The 25,825-nt window shown below is 53.2% G+C and overlaps 1 protein-coding gene across 2 annotated transcripts; it reads right to left on the reverse strand.

Moving 5' to 3' along the window:
- Positions 1-3,122: 3,122 nt before the first annotated feature.
- Positions 3,123-25,027, reverse strand: Lmna (lamin A/C). 2 transcript variants are annotated; one of them, XM_051157473.1, is made up of 13 exons: positions 24,409-25,027; positions 10,469-10,625; positions 9,195-9,320; positions 8,870-9,040; positions 8,560-8,685; positions 7,125-7,345; positions 6,765-6,987; positions 6,210-6,317; positions 5,820-5,939; positions 5,294-5,383; positions 4,348-4,614; positions 4,063-4,085; positions 3,123-3,416 (listed from the first exon to the last, which is right to left on the reverse strand). In XM_051157473.1, exons 1-13 carry the CDS (start codon positions 24,762-24,764, stop codon positions 3,212-3,214), a joined length of 2,193 nt encoding a protein of 730 aa, XP_051013430.1. In that variant the 5' UTR covers positions 24,765-25,027; the 3' UTR covers positions 3,123-3,211. The 2 variants fall into 2 exon arrangements, with proteins under 2 accessions (XP_051013430.1, XP_051013429.1); XM_051157472.1 differs by lacking the exon at positions 3,123-3,416 and having other exon boundaries at positions 3,901-4,085; positions 24,409-25,017.
- Positions 25,028-25,825: the final 798 nt, after the last annotated feature.

Consider the following 25,825-nt stretch of genomic DNA (forward strand, 5'->3'; position numbering starts at 1 on the left):
TGGCAAATTAAAGTGACCTTAAAAAATTATGTTTATTTATTGTGGATGGGGGCATTCTGTAGCAGTTTCCTTTGCGATTAAAACCTTCCATTTGAGAGGCAGGCGGATTGCTGTGAGTTCGAGGCTAGCCTGGTCTACAAAGTGAGTCCAGGATGGCCAAGGCTACACAGAGAAACCCTGTCTCGAAAAACAAAACAAAACAAAAATCTTCCATTTGTGGTGGCGCACACCTTTAGATCCCAGCACTTGGGAGGCAGAGGACCCCACACCAAACTATCTGCTAAGTCCAACCTAAGGAATCTAGCACCCTCTTCTGGCTTTGGTGGGAACATGTGCTCACTTGTACACACATGCATATGTCCACATACACCCACAGTACACACTTCAAAATAAAAATGATTATTAAAAAAAACCCTTTTATCCTGGAAGGAAGCTTGCTTTTTGTTTTGTTTTGTTTTGGTTTTGGTTCTTCGAGACAGGGTTTCTCTGTGTAGCCTTGAGTGTCCTGGACCAGGCTGGCCTCGAACTCGCAGTGATCCGACTGCTTCTGCCTCCCGAGTGCTGGGACTACTCCTTTTTTTTTTTTTTTTTTTTTAGATTTATTTATTTATTATTATGTATACTCTGCCTGCCTGTACACCTGCAGGTCAGAAGAGGGCGCCATATCACATTACAGATGGTTGTGAGCCACCATATGGTTGCTGGGAATTGAACTCAGGACCTCCGGAAGAGCAGTTACGGAGCCATCTCTCCAGCGCTCTCAGCAGGCTTCTAAATCCCATTTCATAAGAGGTATCACAGACCTGGTCCCGCTCTGATAAAAAAAACTAAAAGCCCTTGGATTACCAAGGGCTCTTTCCCCTTCCCAAGGCTCTCAAGATATTTACAAAAGCCATATCCTGAGACCTCCTATTTTACAACTCTTGGGGCTCATAAACCCTCCCTGGATTCACGAGTGGGAGTCGCTCCTTTTTTGTCCTATCCATCCTTTTGGTCCTTTCCCCCCTTTTTGTCTTTTGTCTTAGCTTAGACCCCCCCCTTTTTTTTTTTACCCTGAATGCAGGAGGCTTAGAATGCACACTAAAGTTTAGCTCCTGTCGTAACCAACTATCTCTTTTCTGCTCATAATTCCGTGGACTGCCTTCCGTGCTTTCCAAGCCACGGCGCTATTGGGACTCCCCTGCCTCCTTGCTAGAAGCAGCAGGAAACAACCCCCCTCCTCCCAGCACAGAGAGAACCTGGATTCTCTGGGCTTAAGAGCACAAATCCAGGGGAGAGCCTGTTCTCACTCCAGGACAGCGCCCCGTTCTTGAGATCCAGCGGGCTCCATTATAGCCCCCAGGCCTGACTCAACGACCCCCTCAGCTCATCCGGTTCTCCATTGCAGTGCACTCAGGCCTTGGAGCTGTTTGCCCTCAAGCTCCCCTGGACCCCAGAGAAACGGGAAGACGACAGACACTGAGTCAAACTAAGTTGCCTAGAACTAGAGATTAGCTGAGCTGCCTGGAGGAGGCTTAGGCCAACTGAGTCACCAAGAAAGGACACTCTTCAGCCTGTCAAGCTGCCTGCAGGTTGTGCAACGTGTCCCAGGTTTCCAGCTTTCAGGAGCTGTCATCCATGCTGGGGTGAGCTTTGGTGAGGCAGCCATCTTTGATTCAGTAACCTCTCACCTACACTCTGTAAGTTATCCCAATAAAACTCACTGGTTCACCAAGTTGGGCTTTACTGGTTCCTTGCTTTGACCTATTGTCAAACTCTAAGAATGGTATCGCACAACAGGCATGCACATGGAGGCCCTTTGAGCATTAGTTCCCTTTCTCCCTGTGGGTCTCCAGGGTGGAATTTAGGTTAGCAGGTGCCTTTACCTGTGAAGCCATCTCACTGGTGGTGGGGACCACCACATCCGGCTGGCCCTCAATCACTTTACTTATTTATTCATATTATTATTATTTTGAGGCAGGGTCTCTTCTTTAATATTTATTTATTTATATGAATGTTCTATTTGCCATGTGTGACAGAAGAGGGCATCAAATCCCATTACAGATGGTCATGAGCCACCATGTGGTTGCTGGGAATTGAACTCAGGTCCTCTGGAAGAACAGTGCTCTTAACCACTGAGCCATCTCTCCAGCTCTGACAGGGTCTCTTCTATACAGCCCTGGCTGCTGGAACTTGTTATGTATAACACGCTGGCCTCGAACTCAGAGATCCACCTGCCTCCACCTCTGGAGTGCTGGGAATAAAGGTGTTCAGTAGCATGCCTGGCTCAATAATTTCTTTTAAAAAGTCTATTTAACTATGGGTATATTGGAGGGGTATGTGCATATGTGAAACAAGTATACTTGGAGTCCTTAAGACATGTTGGATGTCCTAGAGCTGGAGTGACAGGTGGTTGAGAGGCGCCTGATGGGAGGTCTGGGAATCAAACTAGGTCCTCTGTAAGAGCAGCGCACGGCTCCTAACTTCTGAGCCATCTCATCCACCTTCAATCACTTTTGGCTGAATACCCAGCTCTTCAACCCAGGAAAAACTTATATTAACATTTTGTTTCTGAAACAGGGTCTTATGTATCCCAGGCTACCCTCCAACTCACCACACCTCAGCCTTTTCTTTCTTTCTTTAGTTTTTTGTGACAGGGTCTGTAGGTGGCCTGGAACTCACTATGTAGAACAGGCTGGCCTTGAACTTGCAGTAGTTCTCCTGCCTTTGCCTCCCAGGTGCTGAAATCACAGGTGTGAGCCACACCTAGCCTCCCCCCCCCCCACCCCTTCGTTCCTGAGACTATCCCAGCCTACCAAGGCAATGGGCGCATCCAGAGTGCTGGGACTACAGGTGCAGCCTTCGCAACGGCAGCTCTGCAGCTCCCTACGCCCTGCTCTGCCCTCCACCTGTCTGTGTTCTTGCGTCTTCTGATTTGAGTGGCTGGGCAGATGAAGGTCAGGAAGGGAACGCCTCTCTTCCACTCCACATGTGCTGATCTTTACAGAAGCCCCAACACACCCTTTCCTAATAAGGGGGAGGCTGGATAGCACTGAATATACAGTGAATACGTGGCCCCTGTGCGTGCATGTGTCTGCCCCTCAAAACACACGTGACACCCAACAAAGAGAGACACCACAGCATCCAGGATGGAAACAACTAGTGTATTGATTTGGAGGGAGAGCAGAGGTGCAGATGGGAAACAGGGTGTAGGGGTCCTTAGTGTCTACCGTCACCACCAATCACCACACTCTCTATCTTCTCGCTGGCCCCAGCAGGCTCTCCCCCTTTCCACGAGCCTGTCTCTCACTCTTCCCTGTACCCAACTTGACTTTGGCCTCCAGTGACTGGACAGGGCCCACCAGGCTGTAAAGCTGGGAAGCAGTAGGCTCAAACAAATCCTCCCCCCATCCTTCCAACCCCTTCCCATCTCTTGTCTAAATAAAATATAGAAAAAGCAAGCATGGCAGAGGTGCCTGGGAGAATCCATTCGCCCCAGGCTAGGGAGGGGCAGGAGGGGGGGTAAGGCAGGCAGAGGAGCCTCAGCTAAGTGTAGTGAACCAGGAGGGACTTGACCTCTCTCGGCCATCCTCTCTGCACCCCCTTTCTGTGTAGCTGGCATGGCAGTGGGCCAGCTGTCTGGAGGAGGCTGGTGAGGAAAGCTCCATGCCTGCCTCTCAGGCACCATGTCATAGGGTCCTGGAATGAGGGCGAAGCGAAGGCAGCAGGACAAAATCTCGACTCTATAAAAAGCGGTCCTTTCCCTGGGCTCCTAGGAGAAGCCCTTTGGTTTTAAGGCAGATACAGGGAAAGGAAGGGAAAAGGCTTAGGATTGAGATAGACTTTTTTTTTCTTTGCTTGTTTTTTTCCTTCAGTATAAAACCACTGTAGAAAATTACTTCTCTTAGAAAAAAAAAAAAAAAGAAGAAGAAAAAAACAAAAACAAAAACCAATGGCAGGGGTAAGTTTTTCTTTGGCTTCAGGCCTGCTCCCATGAGGTGCAGAGCAGGAGGTGCGCATGAGGAGCTGAGGAGAGAGTAGGTGGCCTCTGCCCCCACCCCTGCCTGGCAGGTGCCAGATTACATGATGCTGCAGTTCTGGGGGCTCTAAGAGAGAAGAGAAGGCAGAGGCGTGAGCAGCAGTGGCTGGCCCCTCCTCTCCCTCCCTGACCCCCAAAGGGGGTTTGTCTCCCCAACCCTCACACTCTGGCCCTCGCCCTGCCCTCGAGTCTGGGGGTTCAGACAGGAGGGGCAGGGTGCAAGAGGCGCTGCCAGGGGGAGGATCCCCCTCCCATGGGCTGCCCTGCCCTGCCGTTCGCTCAGCCAGCAGTGTCTTGCTGTAGGGGGAAGAAACAAGGCTGTGACTCACCTGGGTCCGGGGACTGGAGTTGCCCAGGAGGTAGGAGCGGGTGACTAGGCTGTCCCCGAAGCTGCCACCCCCACTGCCCCCCACACTGCGGTAGCTTCGAGTGACTGTGACACTGGAGGCAGAAGAGCCAGAGGAGATGGATCCGCCCACCTGGGCTCCTGAGCCACCGGCAGCCTTGTCGGCGGGCTGCCCACACGTCCCGCACACCACGGTGCGCGAGCGCAGGTTGTACTCAGCGGGGTCCCCCGAGCTGCTGCAGTGGGAGCCCTGGGAAGGGAGACAAGGCTCAGGAGGGACAGCGCCCCCGTCAGGGATTGATGCTTGGGGCCAGCACCAAGGCTCTGGGCTCCTGTAGCTTCCTGGCCTCTGTCTGTACCCAGAGAGCCAGAGTGATGGGGACTTGGGAGGCCTGTGGCTGGGAGGAAGGGCATGACAGGGGGAAAATGGCCAGGAAGGGTTTGAGGTGGAGAGCTGTGGCTTTTGCTCTCTCCTGAATCCTGGAAACTTATGGGGCAATCTGAGAGGGAAACCAAAGATGGAGAGATCGAATTTGTGAGAGGACAGGAAGGAGAGAACACATGGGTGCAGGGAAATGTGAGGAGAAGCATGCAATAGGGCTGAAGAAGACGAGAGAGGAACGCATGCAGAGGAGTGGGGAAGAGAGGCAGGCTGGGGGCCATCTCTGTCCTCCCATCCCCTTCCCAGGAGACAGACCCAGATCCTTGTGAACTGCCACCGCGCCATCAGAAGGTTCCCACTCCCTTCCCTACCAGATACCTGGGTTCCCTGTTCAAGGTAGAGGGAGGAGAGAGAAGAAAGGCCAGGGCAGCAAGTGGCATTCCAAAACATTCTTTAATGAAAAGACTTTGGCATGGAGGTGGGAGAGCTGCCCTAGGCTGGCAGGGCTGCCCATGCGGGCTGGGCCTCAGCGGCGGCTGCCACTCACATGGTGGTGATGGAGCAGATCATCTCCATCCTCATCCTCGTCATCCTCAACCATGGTCACTGAGCGCACGAGCTTGCGCATGGCCACTTCCTATGGGGACATAGGCCCAGGCCCATGAGTCAGTGGGGTGAGAGCTGTGCAGCCTTCCTACCCTTAGTAACCACCCAGTACCTTCCCAGGCCCTTATCTAAAAGCTGTTTGCTCTAACCTGTGATTCTGGGGCTAAGGAATGTGCGTATGTACGCACAGGTGTGCACGCACACACACATACACGCACGCACGCACAGAAGGACAGCGCTGAGAGCTTAGTTGTCTTTATGCTGACGTCTGCTACTAGCAACACTCACTGGCTGACTTCCGCCCATCACCCCACTGGGGGCCTTCTGGCTTGCTTACTGAGTGGGGACTTGGGTTCAGGAAAGTGATTCTGAATGTGTGGGACGCTTTGGGTTGAAAGGTAGCTGGCTCCCATTACTGCCACCAGGGGGAGCCTTGTCCAGCAAGCAGCCGGCCGCAACATACTCACTTCTCCAGTGGAGTTGATGAGAGCTGTGCGGAGGCTGTTCCCACAGCCCCAGGTGTTCTGCGCCTTCCACACCAAGTCAGTCGGGGGGCTATGGGTGGCCCCAGCTCCTGCAGCCCAGATCTGGGGGAAAGATGGTTTAAGAACCGTGCTAATTCTTTTTTCTTTTTTGGTTTTTCAAGACAGGGTTTCTCTGTGTAGCCCTGGCTGTCTTAGATTCGCTTTATGGACCAGGCTGGCCTCGAACTCCAGAGATCCACCTGCCTCTGCCTCCCAAGTGCTGGGACTTACAGGTGTGCGCCACCCCAACAGGCACTGCCCCCCCCCCATTCTTAATGCTCCTGCCCTGAAGCCATCTTCTCGACCCCAGAGTCCCAGCGCCCCTCTACTCACCGTCACCACCTGCCCAGCCTTTAGGGTGAACTTCGGTGGGAAGCGATATGTCATCAAAGGGTCATCGCCATTCTGACGCTTGATCTGCCAGTTGCCCATGGACTGGTCCTGCAAGTGGGGGAGAGGGAGGAGGGCAGGGAGGCTCACCCTGGCTCTTGGCGTATCTCACTCAGGGGCTCAGGTAGGCTAGGTAGGTGCCATAGTGTACACCGGCAGTTCCGGCTACTATGGAGGCCAAATCAGGAGAATAGCTTGATCCCAAAGACCAAAACCAGCCTGGGTAAAACTCCATTGGGGGAAAAAAAGCCAAAAAACCAAACCAAACCAAACCAGACACGCACGAAAACAGGCTTGCCACCACGACCTCAGGCATTCAGAGCCTATTCCCTCAAGGGTCATACTGAGGCTGTGAGGACATGTATGCTGTGGCACACACATCTTCCTAACAATTTAGAGACGTAGAGCCTGGGACACACTCCGATATCCCAGATAGGAAGACAGACCTCCACGGGAACCAAGGTCTCCCAGCCACTGGATCCCAGAGGCCCCACCCACCTCACTGGACTTGTTGCGCAGCCGCACAAACTTCCCCTCTTCATCCACTTCTTCCACTGCCACGCGGCCGCTAGTGCGAGCATGCTGCGAGAAACTGCTCCGGCTCTCGGTGGACTCCAGCTTGCGCTTTTTCGTGACGCTGCCCCCACCCTGAGACTGGGAGGAGTGAGAGGAGGTGCGGCCACGGCTGCGCTGCGAGGTAGGGCTGGGGGACAGGCGCAGCCTGGGAAGGCAGAAACAAGGTGAGGTGGGGTTAGTCATGGCAGTTGCAGGCTAGGCCCCCTCGGCCCCATCCCCACCTCCTCACCCCTCCCAAACCCCCGCTCCCCCCCAACATCCCTTGACCCCCTCCTAGCTCACCTCTCCTCCTCGCCCTCCAGCAACTTCCGATAGGCATGGATCTCCATGTCCAGGGCCAGCTTGATGTCCAGCAGCTCCTGGTACTCATCCAGCTGCTGCTGCATCCTCGCCCGCATCTCGGCCATCTCTCGCTCCTTCTCGGCCAGCAGCCGCCGGCTAGTATCCCGTTCGCGGGCCAGCGAGTCCTCCAAGTCACGCAGCTTGGCCTCCTTGGCTGCCAACTGGGGTGGGGAAGGCAAGGGTCTGATGAGCGCCCGAGGGCTGATGGCGATCAAGAGGGGCACACGGGAAGGCACAGGAGCACTCAGGATCTGTAGGCTCTCGCTGGAGCCACCATGGTCTACCCAGTGACCAGGAAGCTCTCCCTAACAGCTAAGTGAGACCTCCCTCACTCCAAGGCTAGACCCCATCTCCTCTTGTCACAAACAGCATAGCCTACTAAAATAATATTGACCCATGTAACATTTCACACTGCAGTGTTAGGACAGATCTTTGAGTTGGGGAGGACAAGAATGTTCACCACTTTCTTTAAAAGATTTATTTATTTTATGTGCATTGGTGGTATTCTGCCTGCATGTATGTCTGTGTGAGGGTGTTGGATCCCCTGAAACTGGAGTTACAGATGGTCATGTGGGTACTGGGAATTGAACCCAAGTCCTCTGGAAGAACAGCCAATGCCCTTAACCCCTGAGCCATCTCTCCAGCCATTCTATCTGTTTTTAAAAGATTCTCTTTCTTTCTTTCATTCTGTTTTCCAGACAGGGTTTCTCTGTGTAGCCCTGGCTATCCTGGAACTCACTCTGTAGACCAGGCTGGACTTGAACTCAGAGATCCGTCTGCCTCAGCCTACAGAGTGCTGGGATTAAAGGCATGTGTCACCACTGCCTGGATTTCTTTTTCTCTTTCTTTCTTTCTTTCTTTCTTTATGACAGGGTCTCACATAGTCTAGGCCAGTCTCCTCAAACTTTCTAGATAGTTGAGGATGACCTTGGATCTCAGAACCTTCAGCCTGGGATGAAAGGCATACACCACTGTGCCCCGTTAATTCTATGTGGCTGGAATCCAGCGCTTTATGCATGATATAAGCAAGTACTTTACCAACTAAGCTACATTCACAGGCCAAGGGAATCTCCATTTTCAAATAGGAAATGAGGCTGGGTTTGTGACTCAGTTGTAAAGCACCTGTCTGCCATGTACAAGGCCTCTGTTGAATCCCCAGCACGTACAAAACTAGCAGGAAAAAAACCTTCCATACACAGATGGTAACACAAGAGGCTCTGAGGATCAAGGCAAGCAAAAGGGGAACACAGATAGACATCAGACTCCAAGCCACTGTGGCTTGTGGTCCTAGGGGCCTCTTCCCCTCCACTCCCCCTTTTCTCAGTAATCTGCTCAGACCTGTGCTGTGGCGGGGAGGGGGCAAACCGAGCATCACCTGTTTCTGGAGCTGGCTGAGCTGGGCCGAGAGGCTGTCGATGCGGATTCGGGACTGCTGGAGCTCCTCGTGGGCAGCCCCCACCAGGTTGCTGTTCCTCTCAGCAGACTGCCTGGCGTTATCCAGCTGCAGGAAGCACCCAGCGTTAGAAGAGGAAGCTGGAGGTGGGGACCTGGCATCACTGCTGCAGCCTCAGGTCCTGGGCTACCCAATCTCCCCGCTACCATCCGCCCATCCTCAAGGCATATCCAGCATGGGTAGGATAGGCCGCTGGGGCAGCACCAGGGAGAGGATGGGGTAAGGCCGGCACCTTGGCGGAGTATGTCTTCTCTAGCTCTTTCTTATACTGTTCCACCTGGTCCTCATGCTGAGCCCGAAGCTCCTGCAGGGCATCCGCCAGCCGGCTCTCAAACTCCCGCTGCTTTCCGTTGTCAATCTCCACAAGCCGGGTCTCATGCCGGCGCTTGGTCTCACGCAGCTCCTGGAAGGGTTCGGGCAAAGACACAGGATCGGAAGGGCTCCCCAGAAGCTGAGCCTGGAAGTCCACATGCCCCGTCTTGCCTTAACCCCACAGGACAGGGCAGCCTTCTCCTAGCCCGATGTCCAGCGGTCTCTAGTCGGCTCTCGGCACGTACCTCGCTGTAAATGTTCTTCTGGAAGTCCAGCTCCTCCTTCAGGGTCTGCAGCCTGTTCTCAGCATCCACGCGACGCAGCATCTCATCCTGAAGCTGTTTCTTTGCCTCACCAAGGGCTGCCTCAAGCTGAGAGGAAGAAAGCCAAGGTCATGGGGAGAGTGCCAACGAAGCTGAGTGATGGCTATATCCCTGCCCACGAGGGGAAGAATATTCACGTCCTCATAGTGACTACCCAGGGTAGCTGTGGCACTAAGAAACCAAAATGGAGGCCTGGGAGATGGCTCGGCGGGGAAGGGTGCCCTGACAACCTAAGTTCTATCCCTAGGGAGAACAGATCCCTGCAAGCTGTCCTCTGGTCTTAACATGTGTGCTGTGACATGTCAGGGCCCACAAATTTTAAATAAATGAGTGGAAAAAACCACCACCAACAAAATATAAAGTCAATAATAAAGTCCCCTACTTAGGATCTCTATTTCTCGGTACAACACAGCAGTCACTATGAAGAAGAAGGAGATCCACAGAGAGTGTAGCAGGCACAGGAGGAAGACAACAAAGTCGTGGTGACGGGCGGGGCTAAGAGGGCTTGAGACTCAAAGGGCAAGCTAATGGAGTTTGGAGGGTACATGAGTGGCTGCAGGGGCAGGGTACAAGTATCAGGGGCGAGACCAAGAGGAGACAGCCTTAGCTCCCCCAGAGAAAGTTCCCACAGGAAGCACCAAGCTACGGCATTGGTCTTGGGAACGTCCAGGGGCTCGGTAAGCCTGGAAGAGCTGAGCCCAGCAGTGGCTTTGGGGTCACTAGACTGTGTCACTAACTTCTTCCCTGCCGTGCAACGTGAGAAACTAGAGGAGCAGAGAGAGGAGTGCTTTGAAAGTGACAGACGCTGTGCATGCGCAAAGCAGTACTGACCCACACCTAGGTATAATTAGCCACCAGTACTCTGTCATGGCCTCAGTGGATCGGTTTTTTTTTTTCCCTCTGAAGCAGTTGGAGCTGTCTAGAGGAGGCAGGAGGGGAGGGATCAGGGCTGGGCATAGTGAATTGTGCAGTGTAATAGAACTGCTTTGTGGGTTGCTTGAGTTCACTGTGCTGCTCCTAGGTGGCCGAGAAGGATGAGCAATACTCAATACTCTGGAGCAGCTAGGTGAGGCTGCACAGGTGACTGGCCCCGGGGCTGAGTCAGACCACACACCTCCCAAGGGCAGATGAAGGAAAAAGAGTCAGAGTCTATTCATCGGGTTGGGACATTGTGGGGGGCCCAGATGGTGGCCTACCTTGGCTACCTGCCCCCGCAGATCATGGAGCTCGCCCTCTAGGGTGCGCTTCTCACTGAGAGCAGTGCTCAGCGCAGCTTCCTTGGAGTTGAGAAGAGCCTCCAGGTCCTTGAGGCGGGCCTGGGCAGCCAGCAAGTCACCTTCCTTCTTGGTATTGCTAGGAAAGAGAAGAGGAGCAGGTTTTGGGAGTCCACGTGGCTGAGCCAGGCTGCAGAGCGGACCTCGCAACCGTCAGCAGAGGGCATCCTTACTTTAGGTTTGTCTGCAACCACCAGTGTCTGGGGCTAGCTTCTCACCTCCCCTAGGATTTCCCAAAAGCCCCTTCTTGCTTCTCTACCCTTCCCATGACTCAGTGCCCAGGAACGTGCCTGGGGCCAAGGGCAAAGCTAGATCGGACGATATGAGTGCCTGGCCCTCCTCCCCTCCTATTCCCTCTGAAACAGACAGGCCACCTTTGTCTCTCCCCCCTTCCCACACAGGGCCTTAACCTTTTCCTCCCCTGGGCTCCACCCGGTTCCCCATTCAGCTTGCTTCCCTCTTGGAGCAAACAGACTGGGAGTGTCTTGGATACACACACACACCCCACCATCCCCCCCCCCTTCTCCTCAATTTGAGTTTCAAATTAGTCTAATCTGTTTTGCCCATGTGGGACTTTGGGGAAAGAAAGTCTGGCTAGAGAGACCAGAGACGAGGATAAGGACAATATGAGACCTCTCCCTTCTTGAGGTTTAGTCTTAACACCCCTGAACTCTAGTCTGGAGCCCCACCCCAGCCCTAGCTCCCTCAAGTAGACGAAGTTATCTAGCGCCCCAGACCGCCTCTGCCTCCCCCACATTCCTGATTCTTTCTGCTAGTGACCTAGAGAAGCGGAGAAGTCTTGAATTCCTGAAAATCTCTGGAAAGCCTGAGAACTTTCCAGACACAATCCCTTCCTAAATACCAGAGAAGATGGGGAGCAGAAGACCCTGGGTGTGGCAGTGTAGACCCAAGGGCCTGGTACTAGCAGCATTGGCAGCATTATTCTCAGCCGGAGCCCATCACAGCAAAAGGAAAACCAGGGGGCATGAGGAACTGAGCTGGGGGTGGGGGTGGGCGCAGTATTCCAGACAGGGTTTCTCTGTGCAGCCTGGCTGTCCTGGACTCCCTTTGTAGACCAGGCTGGCCTCAAACTCACAGGGATCCCCGCCTGCTTCTGTCTCCTGAGGTCTGGGATTAAGGTATGCACTATTGTGCCCAACTCTAACCTCAGTATTTCTAAGGTGAGATGGGAGGCTGAAAGAAAATCCCCAGAGGCTTGCAGTTCAATTACCCTAGCAGAAACAAACCCTATGAAAGGTAAAGGACCAACTCCTGAGGCTGTCCTCCAGCCTCTGCCTCCACTAGGCCAGCACTGGCGTACATGCTCATCCCAAGGTTAAAAACGGAAATAGGTGAGGAAGTGAGGCAGGGGACCCACTCCAGGAAGAGCAACCCTGGTAACATGTTTCTTCAGCCACAAAAGCACTAAGCAATTACAGGCCTAGGAGGAATTTGCCCTGAAGGAGGAGAGAAAAGGCCAGACTTAGGGACACTGCAGAGGGAGGAGACAATCAGGAGATTTCAAGGAGTCACACTCTCCACCTGGGCTCGACCCATCTGGGAGGGGGAACAGAGGGTCAGGGAAGAGTACAGAGTCCTGGAGGCTGCTCCCTGGGTGGTGTGCTGCTGCATCCACACGGCAAACCAAGTTATTTAATGCAATGGCGTCTTTCTCCCGCAGAGGCCCTCCCAGAACCAGACACTAGTCCTCCTCCTCCTCCATCTTAGCACGAAAAGCTAAAAATAAAGTCAAAACCCAGCTCGGGTTTTGGCCGCCATCCGGCCCGGCCCGGCCCTGGCAAGAAGCACAGCCCAACTTTCCATGACTTCAGAACTTTTCCGAAGCCGAGAGGCAGCTGCAGGCAGGGGAGGAATGAAAACGAAGAAAAAACACGGGTGAAGCAAGTCGCAGACGCGAACTCTGAGCTCCTTGGGCTAACTCCAAGGCTGGCAGGGGCTTCCCAGGGGGGCCTCTCCACCCTGAAGGCACTGGGCGGGGGTAGGGGGGGTAGGGAGGTGGGGGGCTGCCGCTGGTGATGTGGGGAGTTTGGAGGACCAGCTGGGAGTCCTTCAATCGCCTCCTTTTGCAGATGAAGAAAGTGAGATGCAGACGATGATGGCTGGCCGGAGTAAGCATGGAGTGAACAGCTGCAGGGGCAGTGTTCTAGTCAGTCTTGCCATAGATACCAGACTGCCCACTGCCCCTCCCCCCCAAATCACAGGTGTGGAGAGCAATGTAGAAATAAGCCAGGAGGGGAAGAGCAGATCCCCTCCAACAAATCCACCCCTAGCTGGGCTGAGGATGCTCAGCCTCAAGGGCATTTCTTAGTCCTGCCTCCTTGGACATGGGGTGGGTGGGGGATTCCCAGGGTTTCCCTTGTCCTTGGCTGTACTGGGATGCAGCCATGTATCATGTGAACAATGGCATTTCGAGGACTTAGGACTTTGATGATTATCATCATTAATCATCAAACATCACAGATGACAGATAAGTTTTGGGGACCCTCATCATATGTGACTTGCCACCGACAGAAACACTGTTCCACGGCACGGCACGTGGCTAAGAGCCGGTACTTCTCAGGACCTTACTTACTGTACGCCAGGCACCGCTGCACCGATGACAGTATTAACTCATTTGATGTTTATAGCTATGTGGGTACAGACAAGAAGGGCTGGGAGAGGGCCAGCCACAGCCCCGCAGTGAGCAGACTTCTAGCTCCTCTCTGTACCAATTCAGCACATGCCTTCAATGGAAGCCAGGGAGCTGCCTCCACTTCCCTCCCTCTTCCTTCCAGCGCTCTACCCAGCACTGAAGAGACGCCATCAAAGGACTGAGACACACCCTGTAGCTGAGGGAAACCTCAAGCAGACGGAATCAAGGAAGAGTTTTTGCGGTTTTTTTTTTTTTTAGTCAGGCATGGGAGGGCCCCCCCCCCAATCAAGGCGGGAGAAGCCACTATCACCCGTAGGCTCATGACTCAGACCTTGGGAGCTCTGTAGACAGAGCCACAAGTGCTTCCTAAGAAACTGTGGGGGAAGGGACCAGAACTCAGACTCTTCTCTTCTTCAGAGCTCTGCCTTCTGACTGCTGGGACTAAAGGCATGCACCACTATGCCCTGCAAATCATCTCTCTGTCTCTCTCTCTCTCTCAATTAAAAAAAAACAAAAAAACAAAAAACTTTATTTCCCTGGGCATGGACCACACCTTTAATCCCAGCACTAGGGAGGCAGAGGCAGGCGGATCTCTGAGTGGACAGCCAGGGCTACACAGAGAAGCACTCTCGGGTTTAAAAAAAAAAAAAAAAAAATATATATATATATATATATATATATATATATATATATATATATATATATATACACACACACACACACACACATATATATATGTATATATGTATGTATGTATGTATGTATATGCTAGTTATGTGTTTAAATAATGTTATTTGAAACAGATTTTAAAAAGAGAGAAAACAATTTTTGAGTTACGGCAGTCCTTTGTCAAACACCATTTCCTCCCTAGGAGAAGGCCTCAGCCCCGGCAGGCCACGCGGACACCAGACAGGACTAGGCCTCTGTGTCTGCCTAGAGGTGTGGTCCAGCCCCAGCCCACGGGGCGTGGTAGTGGGAAAGCTGGATTTGTGCTGGGTTGGTCCGGAGGACTGGGTGTGGCAGGCCAGAGGAGCTGGAAAGGGGTAGGAGCCTGGGCTGCTTCTTGTGACTCATGTTCAGACCCACAATGCCAGGACAGGGGGTGGGAAGCCGTCCCACGCTCTCAGGGGGCCCATGGGACCCTGCCTGCCATGTCCTGTTCCAGGCTCGGTGCCATGAGCGTGTCTGTGCTGTGTGAGCTAAGGAGTGGTTGCATCCCCGCTGCCTCCAGGGGCCAGAAGGGCTGGGGGTCCGGTTTAAATCATCCCAGTGGGCATCCCTGGCTCAAAGAGGGGCGTGGGGGAGGGGAGCAGAGCAGTCAGGAACAAGCTAAGTGTGACGCACGTGAGAGGTGGGGTGGGGGTGGGGGGACGTCAAGGCCGGGGTCCCCGGGCTGCTTTAGGAAAGACAGGCAGCAGTGGCAGAGGGGCAGGATGGGCACAGGGCCAGCTACTGGCCCGCCTACTGAGTCATCCTCCTCAGCCACCTCAGACGCCAGATATGGAAGCCGCGCGGCCTGTTTGGCCTGGTTGCCGGGAGCAACAGCTAAGCCCAGAGGGAGTGGCCTGCATTTCCGCCCCTGTCCTGCGGGGGGACGGTCTGGCCGCTCAGACTCTACACCGGGCTAAAAATAAGGAGCGGGAGGGGGAATGACAGACCCGGCCGGCGCCCCGCCCCGCCCGCCCTCAGCCTCACCGGCCCTCGGCGTTCCCCATGGCTAGGCCTGACGGAGCGAGGCCTCGCGCCCTCAGGAGTTCCGGTGACCCCTGTGGCTGAGCAGGGTGCTGAGGTGCTTCCCCCAGATCCTCCTGGGCAGCAACCCCTTGACCTCGCTAACTTACGGTCCTACCCTGCACGACCTAGACCCTTACCGGCTTATTTATTATTACTTTTTATTCATGATGGGGTCTCAAGTATTCTAGGCTGCCCTGAATTTGCTAAGTAGTTAAGGAGGACCTTAAACTTGTGATCCTCCTGCTTCCACCTTCCAAGGGCTGGGATCAGCCCAAACCCTGCTACATTCCCAGGCCCTGTCTCCCCGCCTCACCCCCCATTAACGATGCCATTTCCTTTATCTTAATTATGTAGACATGAATGATGCATGTACTGCATATTAAACACAGAAAGCACTCTATATCTGACCTGCCACAGCTGCCCCACCCATCCTCAACAACTTCACTACGCTCCACCTCAGCCCAGGTTTTACCAGTTGGGAATCATTGGCTTTCCTGTATGTCCCCTTAATACCTTAGAGTTCAGGTGTTCGGGGCTTGGAGACTGACCTTTGGACTAACTTCTGCACTTTCACTAAAAACCTACCCACCAGGTCACCTGAGTGCACTTACAACAGACAGAGACAAGGCAAAGACAATGGAGTGCGGGCTGGGGTGTAACTTCCTGGGTTCAACTCCTAGCACAAAAAGAGAAGGGGAGAGAGAGTTTGGGAGAGTGAAGGGAGAGAAAGAGGAGACAAGAAAGAGGATGCAAGTGGGCTGGAGAGAGTAACAGAGACAGGGGCGGTGCAGTTCATGTTGCTGGGAGACCCCAGTCAAAATGACGGAGGCCTAAGGAATCTCCCACCCTTGACCACCTTCAAACATGACACCTGCTCCTGGACTCCAAGATGACCACTGTCCACTACTTGGTTTCTTGGCTGGTCTGTGGGTCTGTGACCACTTTCAAATACTGGCAGGATGAAGGCAGCCAGCCCTGCTCTGGCATGCTAAGCAAGGGAGGAGCTGAGCGGGAGGCAAGAGTGTTCCAGACACTTAGAAGTCTCCTGAGCTGTCTCCAAAACCTCCCCTGTGAAACTCTGGATAAGTTAAGGATGGGCAATGGTGGGATGCCTTTAATCTCAGCATTCAAGAGGCAGGCGCATCTCTGTGAGTTTGAGGCCAGCCTGGTCTACAAAGCAGTCCAGGACAGCCAAGGCTACACAGAGAAACCCTGTCTTGGAAAAAAAAAAAAAAAAAGGCACGCAGTAATCACCACAGTATGGACCACTCTAGTGTCCCCATGCAAGCACATATGCCCATGGTTTGCAAAGCTCGGCTTCCTCATTTAGACTGCTAAGCAGGCCTGGGTGGGATCTCAGGCTTTTCAGATCCACTTCCAGAGTAGCAAGGATATCAGTTGCCCCCTGCCCCCGACTCCCCAAACAAAGACAAGCCTTAATTCCAGGAGGAGGGAGAGTCTGGTATAGAGTCTGGTGCCCAGAGTAGGATAGGAGGCCTGCTGACATGTTCAGACACCACTCCAGCAGAGGCACTGGGCCTGGCAAAGGGCCAGGCCTGAGTCACAGCTGCTGGGTATATCAACGTGGCACGGCACAAAAGAGAAGCCCGGGAGCCAGAGGCCAGAGCACAGGGGTCCTTCACAAATGCCTGCCTTCCTTTTAGTCCCCTACTGAACTGAACTTATCTTTCTAGCCTAATATTTCAGAAGTCAAGCTTGCATTGACACACAAAAATGTCAGGGTGGGGCCTGGGGACAGACAAAAGTAAGAAAGAAAAAAGATAAGGAGGGATGGCCTAAGAAGATAGCGTGTCCTGAGGGTGGAAGAGCAGGGATCCCTCACAAAATGTTACTCAGCAGTGACCCCTTGGGACTTCTTGTTTTGTTTTTTTGTTTATGGGTTTTTTTATGTTTTTGTTTTTTCGAGACAAGGTTTCTCTGTGTAACAGCTCTAGCTGTCCTGGAACTCTTTCTGTAGACCAGGCTGGCCTCAAACTCACAGAGATCCTCCTGCCTCTGCCTCCCAAGTGCTGGGATTAAAGGCATGCAAGCCACCACCCAGGGCTCTCTAGGGACTTCCTAGCCCTCCCTCTGATGGCACACACTTATTAACCCTGACCATCCCAGAAGAGAGTCCAAGCCGCGCCCCAAGTCAGGAGAGGAAGTAGAGGAAAGCTTTGAACTGGTTTCACTGCATTTCAGTTAAACCTGGGGAGACGCAACACCGTGCTCCCAGCTGGCAGAGGTGGGGGGGTCACCTTCTTCAGGAAGAAAAGGGAGCCTTTCCATTTTCAAAAGCACCCTCACCATTGTCAACTCTGTCTGGAAGCCCTGCCCCTGGGATGGCCCTAAAAAGATGCTACGTGTCCCCCACCAAATCCAGATGATGTTCTTCTTGCCGTGGCTTGATAAAATTTTCAAGGAAAGGCCACCGCTCCGGGGCTCCCATGCACTCTGAACCCTACACTCCACCATGACTCAGCTTCCCCATCTGGGCTCAGGATCCCAGCCAGAATGAACTCCAGTTTCAGCAGGCAGGACTCTGGCTTATGTCCTATAACCGGACAGTAAGGTAGGGTGTGCCCCCTTCTCAAATACTGTCCCTTTTCTTAAGGGATTTGTATGGGCCAAAGACCTGCTCAGAGCCCATTGGCTGGGGATAGCAATGAGTGGCCGATGAGCAGGTGGGGTCACAATGCACCACCTCGGCTGGGGACAGCAATATGAGTGGCAGGTGAGCAAGTAGGGTCACTATGCACCACCCACTAGCTCCTGGCATGTGAGATCTGACCCTGGCAGCTGGAGAGGTCAGTCCTGTCTTTCCCAGGAGCCTCCCCTGTCAGTGCCAGGGGCAGTCTACCCTGCTATATGATAGGGTCCTTTCTATTGTCCTGACTGCAGAGAAACTGAAATGAACTTCATTTTCCAACAGCAGTGAAAACAAAGCCCATGCCAAGACAGTAATGTCATAATACTTAACCATTTCCAACAAGCGCTCTTTGAGAAACAGGAAGGAGACTAGTGGTTTTCATCCTACCGCTGTGGAAAATAGTTCTATAAAAAAAAAAAAAAAAAAACCTGCGCTGGCTATTAACTCTACCCCAATTGACTGTGCTCAGTTTCATTGCTTCTCGTGTGGTATTTAGAGGACTTTTCCTCACTCTATGGGTCATTGTACTACTTTGAAACCCAAGGTACCCTCTGGAGATCTAACTCCCCTTTTTTGTTAGGAAAATAAAGGGAGGGCAGTTATTAATCCAAGGTCACGCAGCAATTTAGGGACAAGGGTGAACCTAGAGCTAGGGACACTGAGGGCCACAGGCTGAGTTTTTTCTTTTTCTTTTTTCTTTATTATTTTTTTTTTTTTTTCTGTGTAGCCTTAGCTCTCCTGGACTAATTTTGTAGACCAGGCTGCCCTCGAGCTCTTAGAGCTCTGCCTGCCTCTGCCTCCCGAGTGCTGGGATAAAAGGCGTGTGCCACCACCGCCCGGCTTCAGGCTGGGTTTTTAAAAAATGATTTATTTAATTTTATTCTATGTGCACTGGTATGAAGGTGTCAGAATCCCTGGGACTGGAGTTACAAACAGCTGTGAGTTGCCATGTGGGTGCTGGGAATTGAACTCCAGTCCTTTGGTGAACCCTTTGCAGGAGACAGTGCTATTAACCACAGGAGCCATCTCTCCAGCCCTGTGGGCCCCAGCTGTTTTAACTGTGACCTCACACTATGTCATTTTGTTGGCGGAACATCTTACTGAGAGATAACAGATGCTGTCTCTGTGTATGCTGGCGCTTCGCCCCTGTCACCTTCGGTACATTGCTGAGACCAAGGAGGGGAGGACAGGACTCATCCTAGTGTCTGGGCTTCCAGACAGTCTCATGTCTAGCTACAGCTGTTAAAGCTGCGCAGGGCTGGGAAGAGGAGGGTATAAGGGGAGCAGAGGGCACAGCTGCAGGTGAAGGCATCTACTCCCAGTTGTCCTCCCAGCTGTCCCTGCCTTCAGCCTGGACAATGAGCTACTGAGCAGTATGCGGGAGTGTCACTGACCTCTTGCGGCCATGGGAAAGCAGTCAGGGGACCCTAGTGAGGCATGGCTTTTCTGTTTGCCTTGGGCTCCTTAAGTACTTTCCAAGGCCTGAGGTTTGAGATACCCCTCTCCGTCAATGTTAACGGTTCTGGCGGGAGGCACAGCCTCCTTCTAATCCAGGCAGCTAACTCCACCCCAGGCCTCAAGACTGAAGGCACACTCACCAGGCTTCCAGAGTTACTGGCTAATGATTTATATAGCCTAGCAACATTGTGGAGCCTTCCAGCTACAGATGGAGGCAAAGATGTCATTGGCCTCAGAGCGGAACCTCTAGGCAGCAGGACTACACCTCACTTAGGTTTCCAACCTGCCTATCATGCTAGAGAAGGTTTAATAGAATAGCCACCGGAAGTCAGAAGTTCACATCCTGATTCTTCCTCCCTCCGGGTATGGGACAAACTTCTGCTGTTCTGCAGCCTGTGCTGCTCCTGTGAGCACAGCCTTCACATACTTAAGCATGCACCTCCCTACTTCTCTGCACTGGGGTCCCAGAAGCATGCCAATGCGGGGTGGGGGGTGGGAGGGGGCATAGAGCAAGAAGGCCTTATGAGGGACGGGGAGTTGCCTCTGTGTTGTGGGTCTGGAATGGTGCCTGCTTCTGATCCAGCGTCACTCCAACAGTTTCTCATGGAAGGCACGCTCCGATCACACTTGGGGTCTCTGTATAGCCCAGACTGGCCTTGAATTCACCACGCTCCTCCTGCCTCAGCCTCTCAAGCTCTGGGAATTACAAGCTTGTGCTACCATACACAAATTAAGTACTAGAGACCACTGAGCCTTAGCTACAACCCAATATACTTGTGTGTGTGTGTGTGTGTGTAGTAACAGGGATGGAACAGTGGGCGTGGGTGTGCTAGGCAGGCACTGTGCCACAGAGCCACACCCTAGGCCTTTTGCCATTCTAATTTCATATGTACAGTGCCTGTTCAGAACCCTGGTCCCGCCGGGCGTGGTGGCGCACGCCTTTAATCCCAGCACTCAGGAGGCAGAGGCAGGCGGATTGCTGTGAGTTCGAGGCCAGCCTGGTCTACAAAGTGAGTCCAGGATGGCCAAGGCTACACAGAGAAACCCTGTCTTGAAAAACCAAAAAAAAAAAAAAAAAAAAAACCCAGAACCCTGGTTCCAGGTTCTACCCATCTTTTTTGTTTTTTTTTGGGGGGGGAAGGGGGGAGTGCAGACAGGGTTTCTCTGTGTAGCCTTGGCTGTACTGGACTCACTTTGTAGACCAGGCTGGCCTCGAACTCACAGAGATCCACCTGCCTCTGTCTCCCTGAGTGCTAGGATTACCACCGTGCCTGGCTCAATCTCTTTTTTTTTTTTTAAGTGTGTATGTGAAGCTGGGTGGTGGTGGCACACACCTTTAATCCCAGCACTTGGGATTCTGTGATCTCTGTGAGTTCGAGGCCAGCCTGGTCTACAAAATGAGCCAAGGCTACACAGAGAAACCATCTCGAAAAAAAAAAAAAAGTGTGTGTGTCTGTGTATACAACGTATTGTGTGGCTGCCCACAGACCTGTGGAAACCAAAAGAAGGTGTCAGATCCCCTGGAGTTGCCCATGGGTGCTGGCAACTGCACTCAAATCCTCTGAAGAGCAGGAAGTGCTGCCAGGTCATCTCTCTAGTACCAATGATCCATTCTTAAAAGTGTAGGAGACAGCCGGGTGGGTGTGGTAGCACGTCTTTATTCCTAACACTCCAAAAGCAGAGGCAGGTAGATTTTAGCTCGAACTACATATAGGGTTCCAAGCCAGCCAGGGCTACAAAATGAGACCCTTTCTCAAAAAATAAACAAGCAAACAACTGAAAAACTTGAGGGGAGTGCCTGGGGACTGCTCAATGGTTAAGAGCACTTGTCCTTGCAGACGGCCAGGGTTTAGTTCCCAGCACCCACATGGTGGCTCACAACCATCCAACTCCAGGTTCAAGGGAATCTGATGCCTTCTTCTGACCTCCACAGGCACCAGATGGCATGTGGTGCATGTACAGATATCCAGGTAAAACAAAAAACGTAAAGACCAGCCGGGTGGTAGTGGCGCACGGCCTTTAATTCCAGCATTCGGAAGGCAGAGGCAGGAGGATTGCCGTGAGTTTGAAGCCAGCCTGGTCTATAAGGTGAGTCCAGGACAGCCAAGGCTACACAGAGAAACTGTGTCTTGAAAAACAAAACAATATATATATATATACACATAAAGACTCAGAGAAAAATAAAAGACAGCTTGTTGAGGGAGGGCTGTTGAGATGACTCAGTGAATAAAAGCGCTTGCCACTAAAGCCTGACAGCCTGAGTTCCGCCCCTGGGGCCTGTGCAGTGGAAGGAGAGATTCACCTCCTGCACACTGCCCTCTGGCTTCTGACTTCCATTTGTGTCACTCCTCACAAAGAAGAAAGAAAAGAGCACTAAGCAAGGGAGCAGTGAGTTTGTTTGTTTGTTTGGCTTTTGTTTTTGTTATGCTTTGTTTGAGACAGCATCCCCCTATATAGCCCTGACTAACCTTGTAAGCTAGGCTAGCCTAACATAAACTTATGGCGCTCCTCCTGCCTCTGCCTCCTGTCTGTTAGAATTACTATCAGATAACCAGGGCCGTGGCGCACGCCTGTAATCCCAGCACTCGGGAGGCAGAGGCAGGGGGGTCTCTGTGAGTTCGAGGCCAGCCTGGTCTACAAAGCGAGTCCAGGACAGCCAGGGCTACCCAGAGAGACCCTGTCTCGAAAAATAGAAAAAAAGAAGAAAAGAGGAGGAGGAGGAAGAAGAGGGAGAAGGAGGAGAAGAAGAAGAGAAAAACAAAGCATAAAATAATAATCATAATAATAAAGAATTACTACCAGAGATTCCAAGGAAAGAGGCAAAGGACTATCAAGAAGGTTTCATGGGTAAGAGTGCTTGCTGCCAAGCCTGATGCCATAAGGTTCAATCCTCAAGCCCCACATTAGGTAGGAGAGAACCAAATTCCCCAACTTGTATTCTGCCATGTACACTGTGGCACACGTGTGTGTACACACTCTCACACACACTTAAATAAACCTAAAGAGGGAGGCTGGAAAGGGAGCCCAGGACGCTGTGCAGATAGGACAGAGACGCAGACATAGTCTTCCCTGTGAGGCATTTGTGGTCCACACACCCTGTCTCCCTCCATCTCTTCTAAAGCCACTAGGGTAGCAGGGCAGGGCGGCATGTGAGTCATCTGTGCAGCTGCCTTGCTTGGAGTAAGGCTTACCCAGCGCAAAGCCTGGGGTGAGCCTTCCCATGCCTTCCACTGTCCCCTTCTCCCAGCACCTCTCTCTCTCTCTCTCTCTCAGAATTTACAATCCAGCTGGAAAAGGGGCCCATGGATGCCACTGAGAGACTCATGCTGTGCCACAGCTTGTCACAGGGTTTCACAGACAGTTGTGTGGCTAACTCCAAACCAACCCTGAACTCTGAACTCTAATTAAACATTAAACCCATCACCTGTCCCGCAGCCCCAGGCTGGTGGAAAGGCTCGGACAATCCCTTTCTTCCTCCCCAAATTTCAATGAGGCCATTTCTCCACCTCAAGCCTGAGCTCAACAGCCACCAAAGGGGCAGCAGTCATGTCTCTTCCTACGGTGGACCCCCCCCCCCCCCCCCGCGCAGACACTCCATCTCAGTTCCCTCGCCTCCACCCCACCCCACCAGCCTGGCCCCAGGTGTGTATACCCACCCCCGTTCCCGGAAGCCCAGCCTCCTCAGTGAGGATCAGTAGAGAATAGAGGCAGGTGGCTAAATATAAAAAGTCCACACATCACCCGGCCCCTACCCCATGTGGACACACACCACCTGGTGTCCCAGGCCTGGACAGCTGCTCTGGGAGACAGAAAATACAGAGTGACGTGACTAGATAGACAAGAAGCTATAGAGTCAGTTGGCCCCTGTTTCCGCTCAGGGCTGTCCTGAGATCTGCTACATGTGTTTTCCACAGGGCTCCAAGAGCTTTGGTGGCTGATTTAACTGGCTTGGATCACTAACTAGCTAGCTCACTGGGGGCTCCTCTAACTTGCCTCCTATATTTCTTGATAAAGCTGTTCATATCCCTGATGGAAAAAAAAGATAGGTAATTCCCTTCAGCAGGAAGAAAGGCTAGACCCATCTGCTCATACAACTTCCGCTCTCACTTGTGGTGGCGATGGGTTTGCCATACTCACCACCAGGAGTGAAATGACCAACCATGGACGGGCAGTGGGTTTAGGGAGAAGATAATACAAGCAAAAAAAAAGAGGAAGAGAAGTCAAAGCTACCAGCCCCTTAGGTATCTGCGAGTGCTTCCAATGCTTTTTGGCTTGAGCCTACAACAGAAGAAAGGACTGAGGTGCCCAGAACCAATCGGGAGTCCAGAAGGAAAGGCCCCAACTTCCAGGCTTTGGAAGGCCTTTTTAGAAAGAAGGTGGAGTCAAGTAGGGTGGGGTAGGGTGGGGCTGGGATGGGTGAGGTGGGAGTGGCCTGAAGCTCCCTAACGGCTAGTTTTCAAAAAAAATGTCATTGTATTCCAGCAGTTTTTAATAAGGCCAGATCAAGACCTCTGCAGCTGAGAGGTTGGGCCAAAGTTAAGTCTGGCTTGGCTAGGAAAATGAAAGTTGGCTCACTGGCTGAGGGAGGAAAGGACGGAGCTTCCAGACCTTGAAGGCACCAAGCAGAGAGGGCCGGGATTGAGGTGCCCCAGACCCTGGCATAACAGAATTTCCGGAGCCATTAGCTTCTGTGCCCAGTCTCCCGCCCGCCCTCCCTTGCATTCCTAGGCCAGGCAGGTCAAGGGCTGTGGGATCTGCGGGGGAGATCTCCTGGTGTGCTTCTGGTGGGCCCGAGTCTAGGGAAAGTCTCAGGCATGGCCAACTCCTAGAAAGAGCCAGGAGAAGGCCATGCTAACCGAGCCTTTGAGGAAGGGGTCATGCTGCCTCAGGGACCCCTCTACAGTACCACTGGACAAATGTCAGCGTGGGAGCTATGTTTTAGTGGACATCATGTGTTCAGAGCCACGTTGGCCAAAATTGGCAAAGTGCCAAACCTGACAAGAAAGTTCTAATAAAACCCTTTTACCCATTCCGATGTGTCCCGGGTGCCAGGAGTTCCAAGGCCTGGTAGAGCCAGTTCTACCTTCCTCGAGCCCATCCCCCAGGCTCCAAATGGCTGTAAAATCCCACCTTGACAGAGTGGGGGCCTGTTGCCAACCCTAGTAGGTCCCAATGCCCCCGCCACTTCTCATAATCCCCCACCTTGTCACAGAGACCCCCCCTCCTTTCTGTGTCCTGTCTTGACTATTCCCCTTGGCACTGCCAGTCACCCGCGGGAGGCAGTTCCGGGGAGGGAGGGGACTAGATGGCCAGTTACCGGCGACTGCTGCCTCCCTGGTGCCGGCTGGCCAGCCGGGCCTCACTTACCGCGCCTTCAGCTCCTTGAACTCCTCACGCACTTTGCTGAGCTCCAGCTGCAGGCGGGCGCGCTCCTTGGCCACAGAGTCGAGGGTCTTACGGGCATCTCCCAGCTCGGCCTCGTAGGCCGCCTTGATGCCGGACACCTCTCGGCTGACCACCTCTTCGGACTCGGTGATGCGAAGGCGCAGCCCTGCGTTCTCTGTCTCCAGGGAGCGCACACGGTCGATGTACACGGCCAGGCGGTCATTGAGTTCCTGCAGGTCTTCCTTCTCCTGCAGCCGGGTGATCCGAGTGGGCGACAGCGGAGTAGAGCTGGCCTGCGCCCCACTGCGGGTGGCGCGCCGCTGGGACGGGGTCTCCATGGCCGGCAGGGTGGCAGTGCTGCCCGCTGGGCAGGGGGTCCCGAGAAGGGCGCGGGACTCAGACAGAAGGACAGAGGCTGCTCAGGGGCACGGTGAGCCGGCGACTGGCTCTAAGCTCGCTCCTGGCAGGCGTGGAGATCTGGGCTGGGCGCTGGCGCACCTCGGGATCTGGGTTGGCTGGTGTTGAAGCTGAGACTGCGTTCCCGCGAACACTGAGTCACTGACAGCCGGGCACAGGCTCTAATAGGCCCTCCTTTAAGGGGGCGGATCCACGGCTCTTAAAGGAGCCATTCCAAACCCAAAGGGGGCGGGGGCAGGTATGGTGAGGAGGGGCCAGGACTGCCAAGCCTCACCCTCTTCAGAACGCTCCTTTCTGGCCTGGGGCTTTACAGTATTGGTTCCAGCTTACTCAACTCTTTCAGCTCCAAGCTTGCCTTTGGCCTTCTGGGGTAAAGGGTAGAGCCAAGGAATGAGAGTGGGTGGGCAAAGGGTAGTGGTGAGGGACCAGGGGAAGTTAGGTGCGCAGTGAGGGAGAGGGCCAGGCATTGCCAGGGAGCCAGGGAAGTGGGGGGAGGGCTGAGGAAGATGCCCATCAGTGACTCACCCCTCTTCCCTCTTCCACCACTGGCTCCCCCTTCCTCATCAGTAATAGTGAGTCACCTCTCCCCCACTCAGGACGGCATCTCAGTATGCCAGGACAGTGGGATGTCGAAGGAACGTCTGGGTTTTTAGATGGCTTGAGGAATTACTTATGCCCTCAAGTTTGGGGCAAAGATCAAGGGCCCTTTTGAACCTAGGCGCTTCCCTTATATTTCTGGCTTTAAAACCAAGCACTGGAGCTGGGCACGGTGGCACACACGCCTTTAATCCCAGCACTTGGGAGGCAGAGGCAGGTGGATCTCTGGGAGCTGGAGGCTAGACTGGTCTACAAAGAGAGTTCCAGGACAGCCAAGGCAACACAGAGAAACCCTGTCTCGGAAACGCAAGGGGGAAAAAACGCACCAAAATAAGCACTGGGCTTTATATCTAAGCAATCAGCCTTAGTCCTCAAGAGAAGGTGG

This window comes from Acomys russatus, chromosome 15 (assembly GCF_903995435.1).
Source record: "Acomys russatus chromosome 15, mAcoRus1.1, whole genome shotgun sequence".
Taxonomy (NCBI): domain Eukaryota; kingdom Metazoa; phylum Chordata; class Mammalia; order Rodentia; family Muridae; genus Acomys; species Acomys russatus.

Excerpts from the sequence above, each read along its gene's own strand:
- Lmna (XM_051157473.1), bottom strand. The coding sequence starts at position 24,764 with ATGGAGACCCCGTCCCAGCGGCGCGCCACCCGCAGTGGGGCGCAGGCC. Across the intron at positions 9,321-10,468 it reads TGCGGGGGCAGGTAGCCAAG|CTTGAGGCAGCCCTTGGTGA; the intron begins GTAGGCCACCAT and ends TCTTCCTCTCAG. Across the intron at positions 4,615-5,293 it reads ATCTGCTCCATCACCACCAT|GGCTCCCACTGCAGCAGCTC; the intron begins GTGAGTGGCAGC and ends CTCCCTTCCCAG.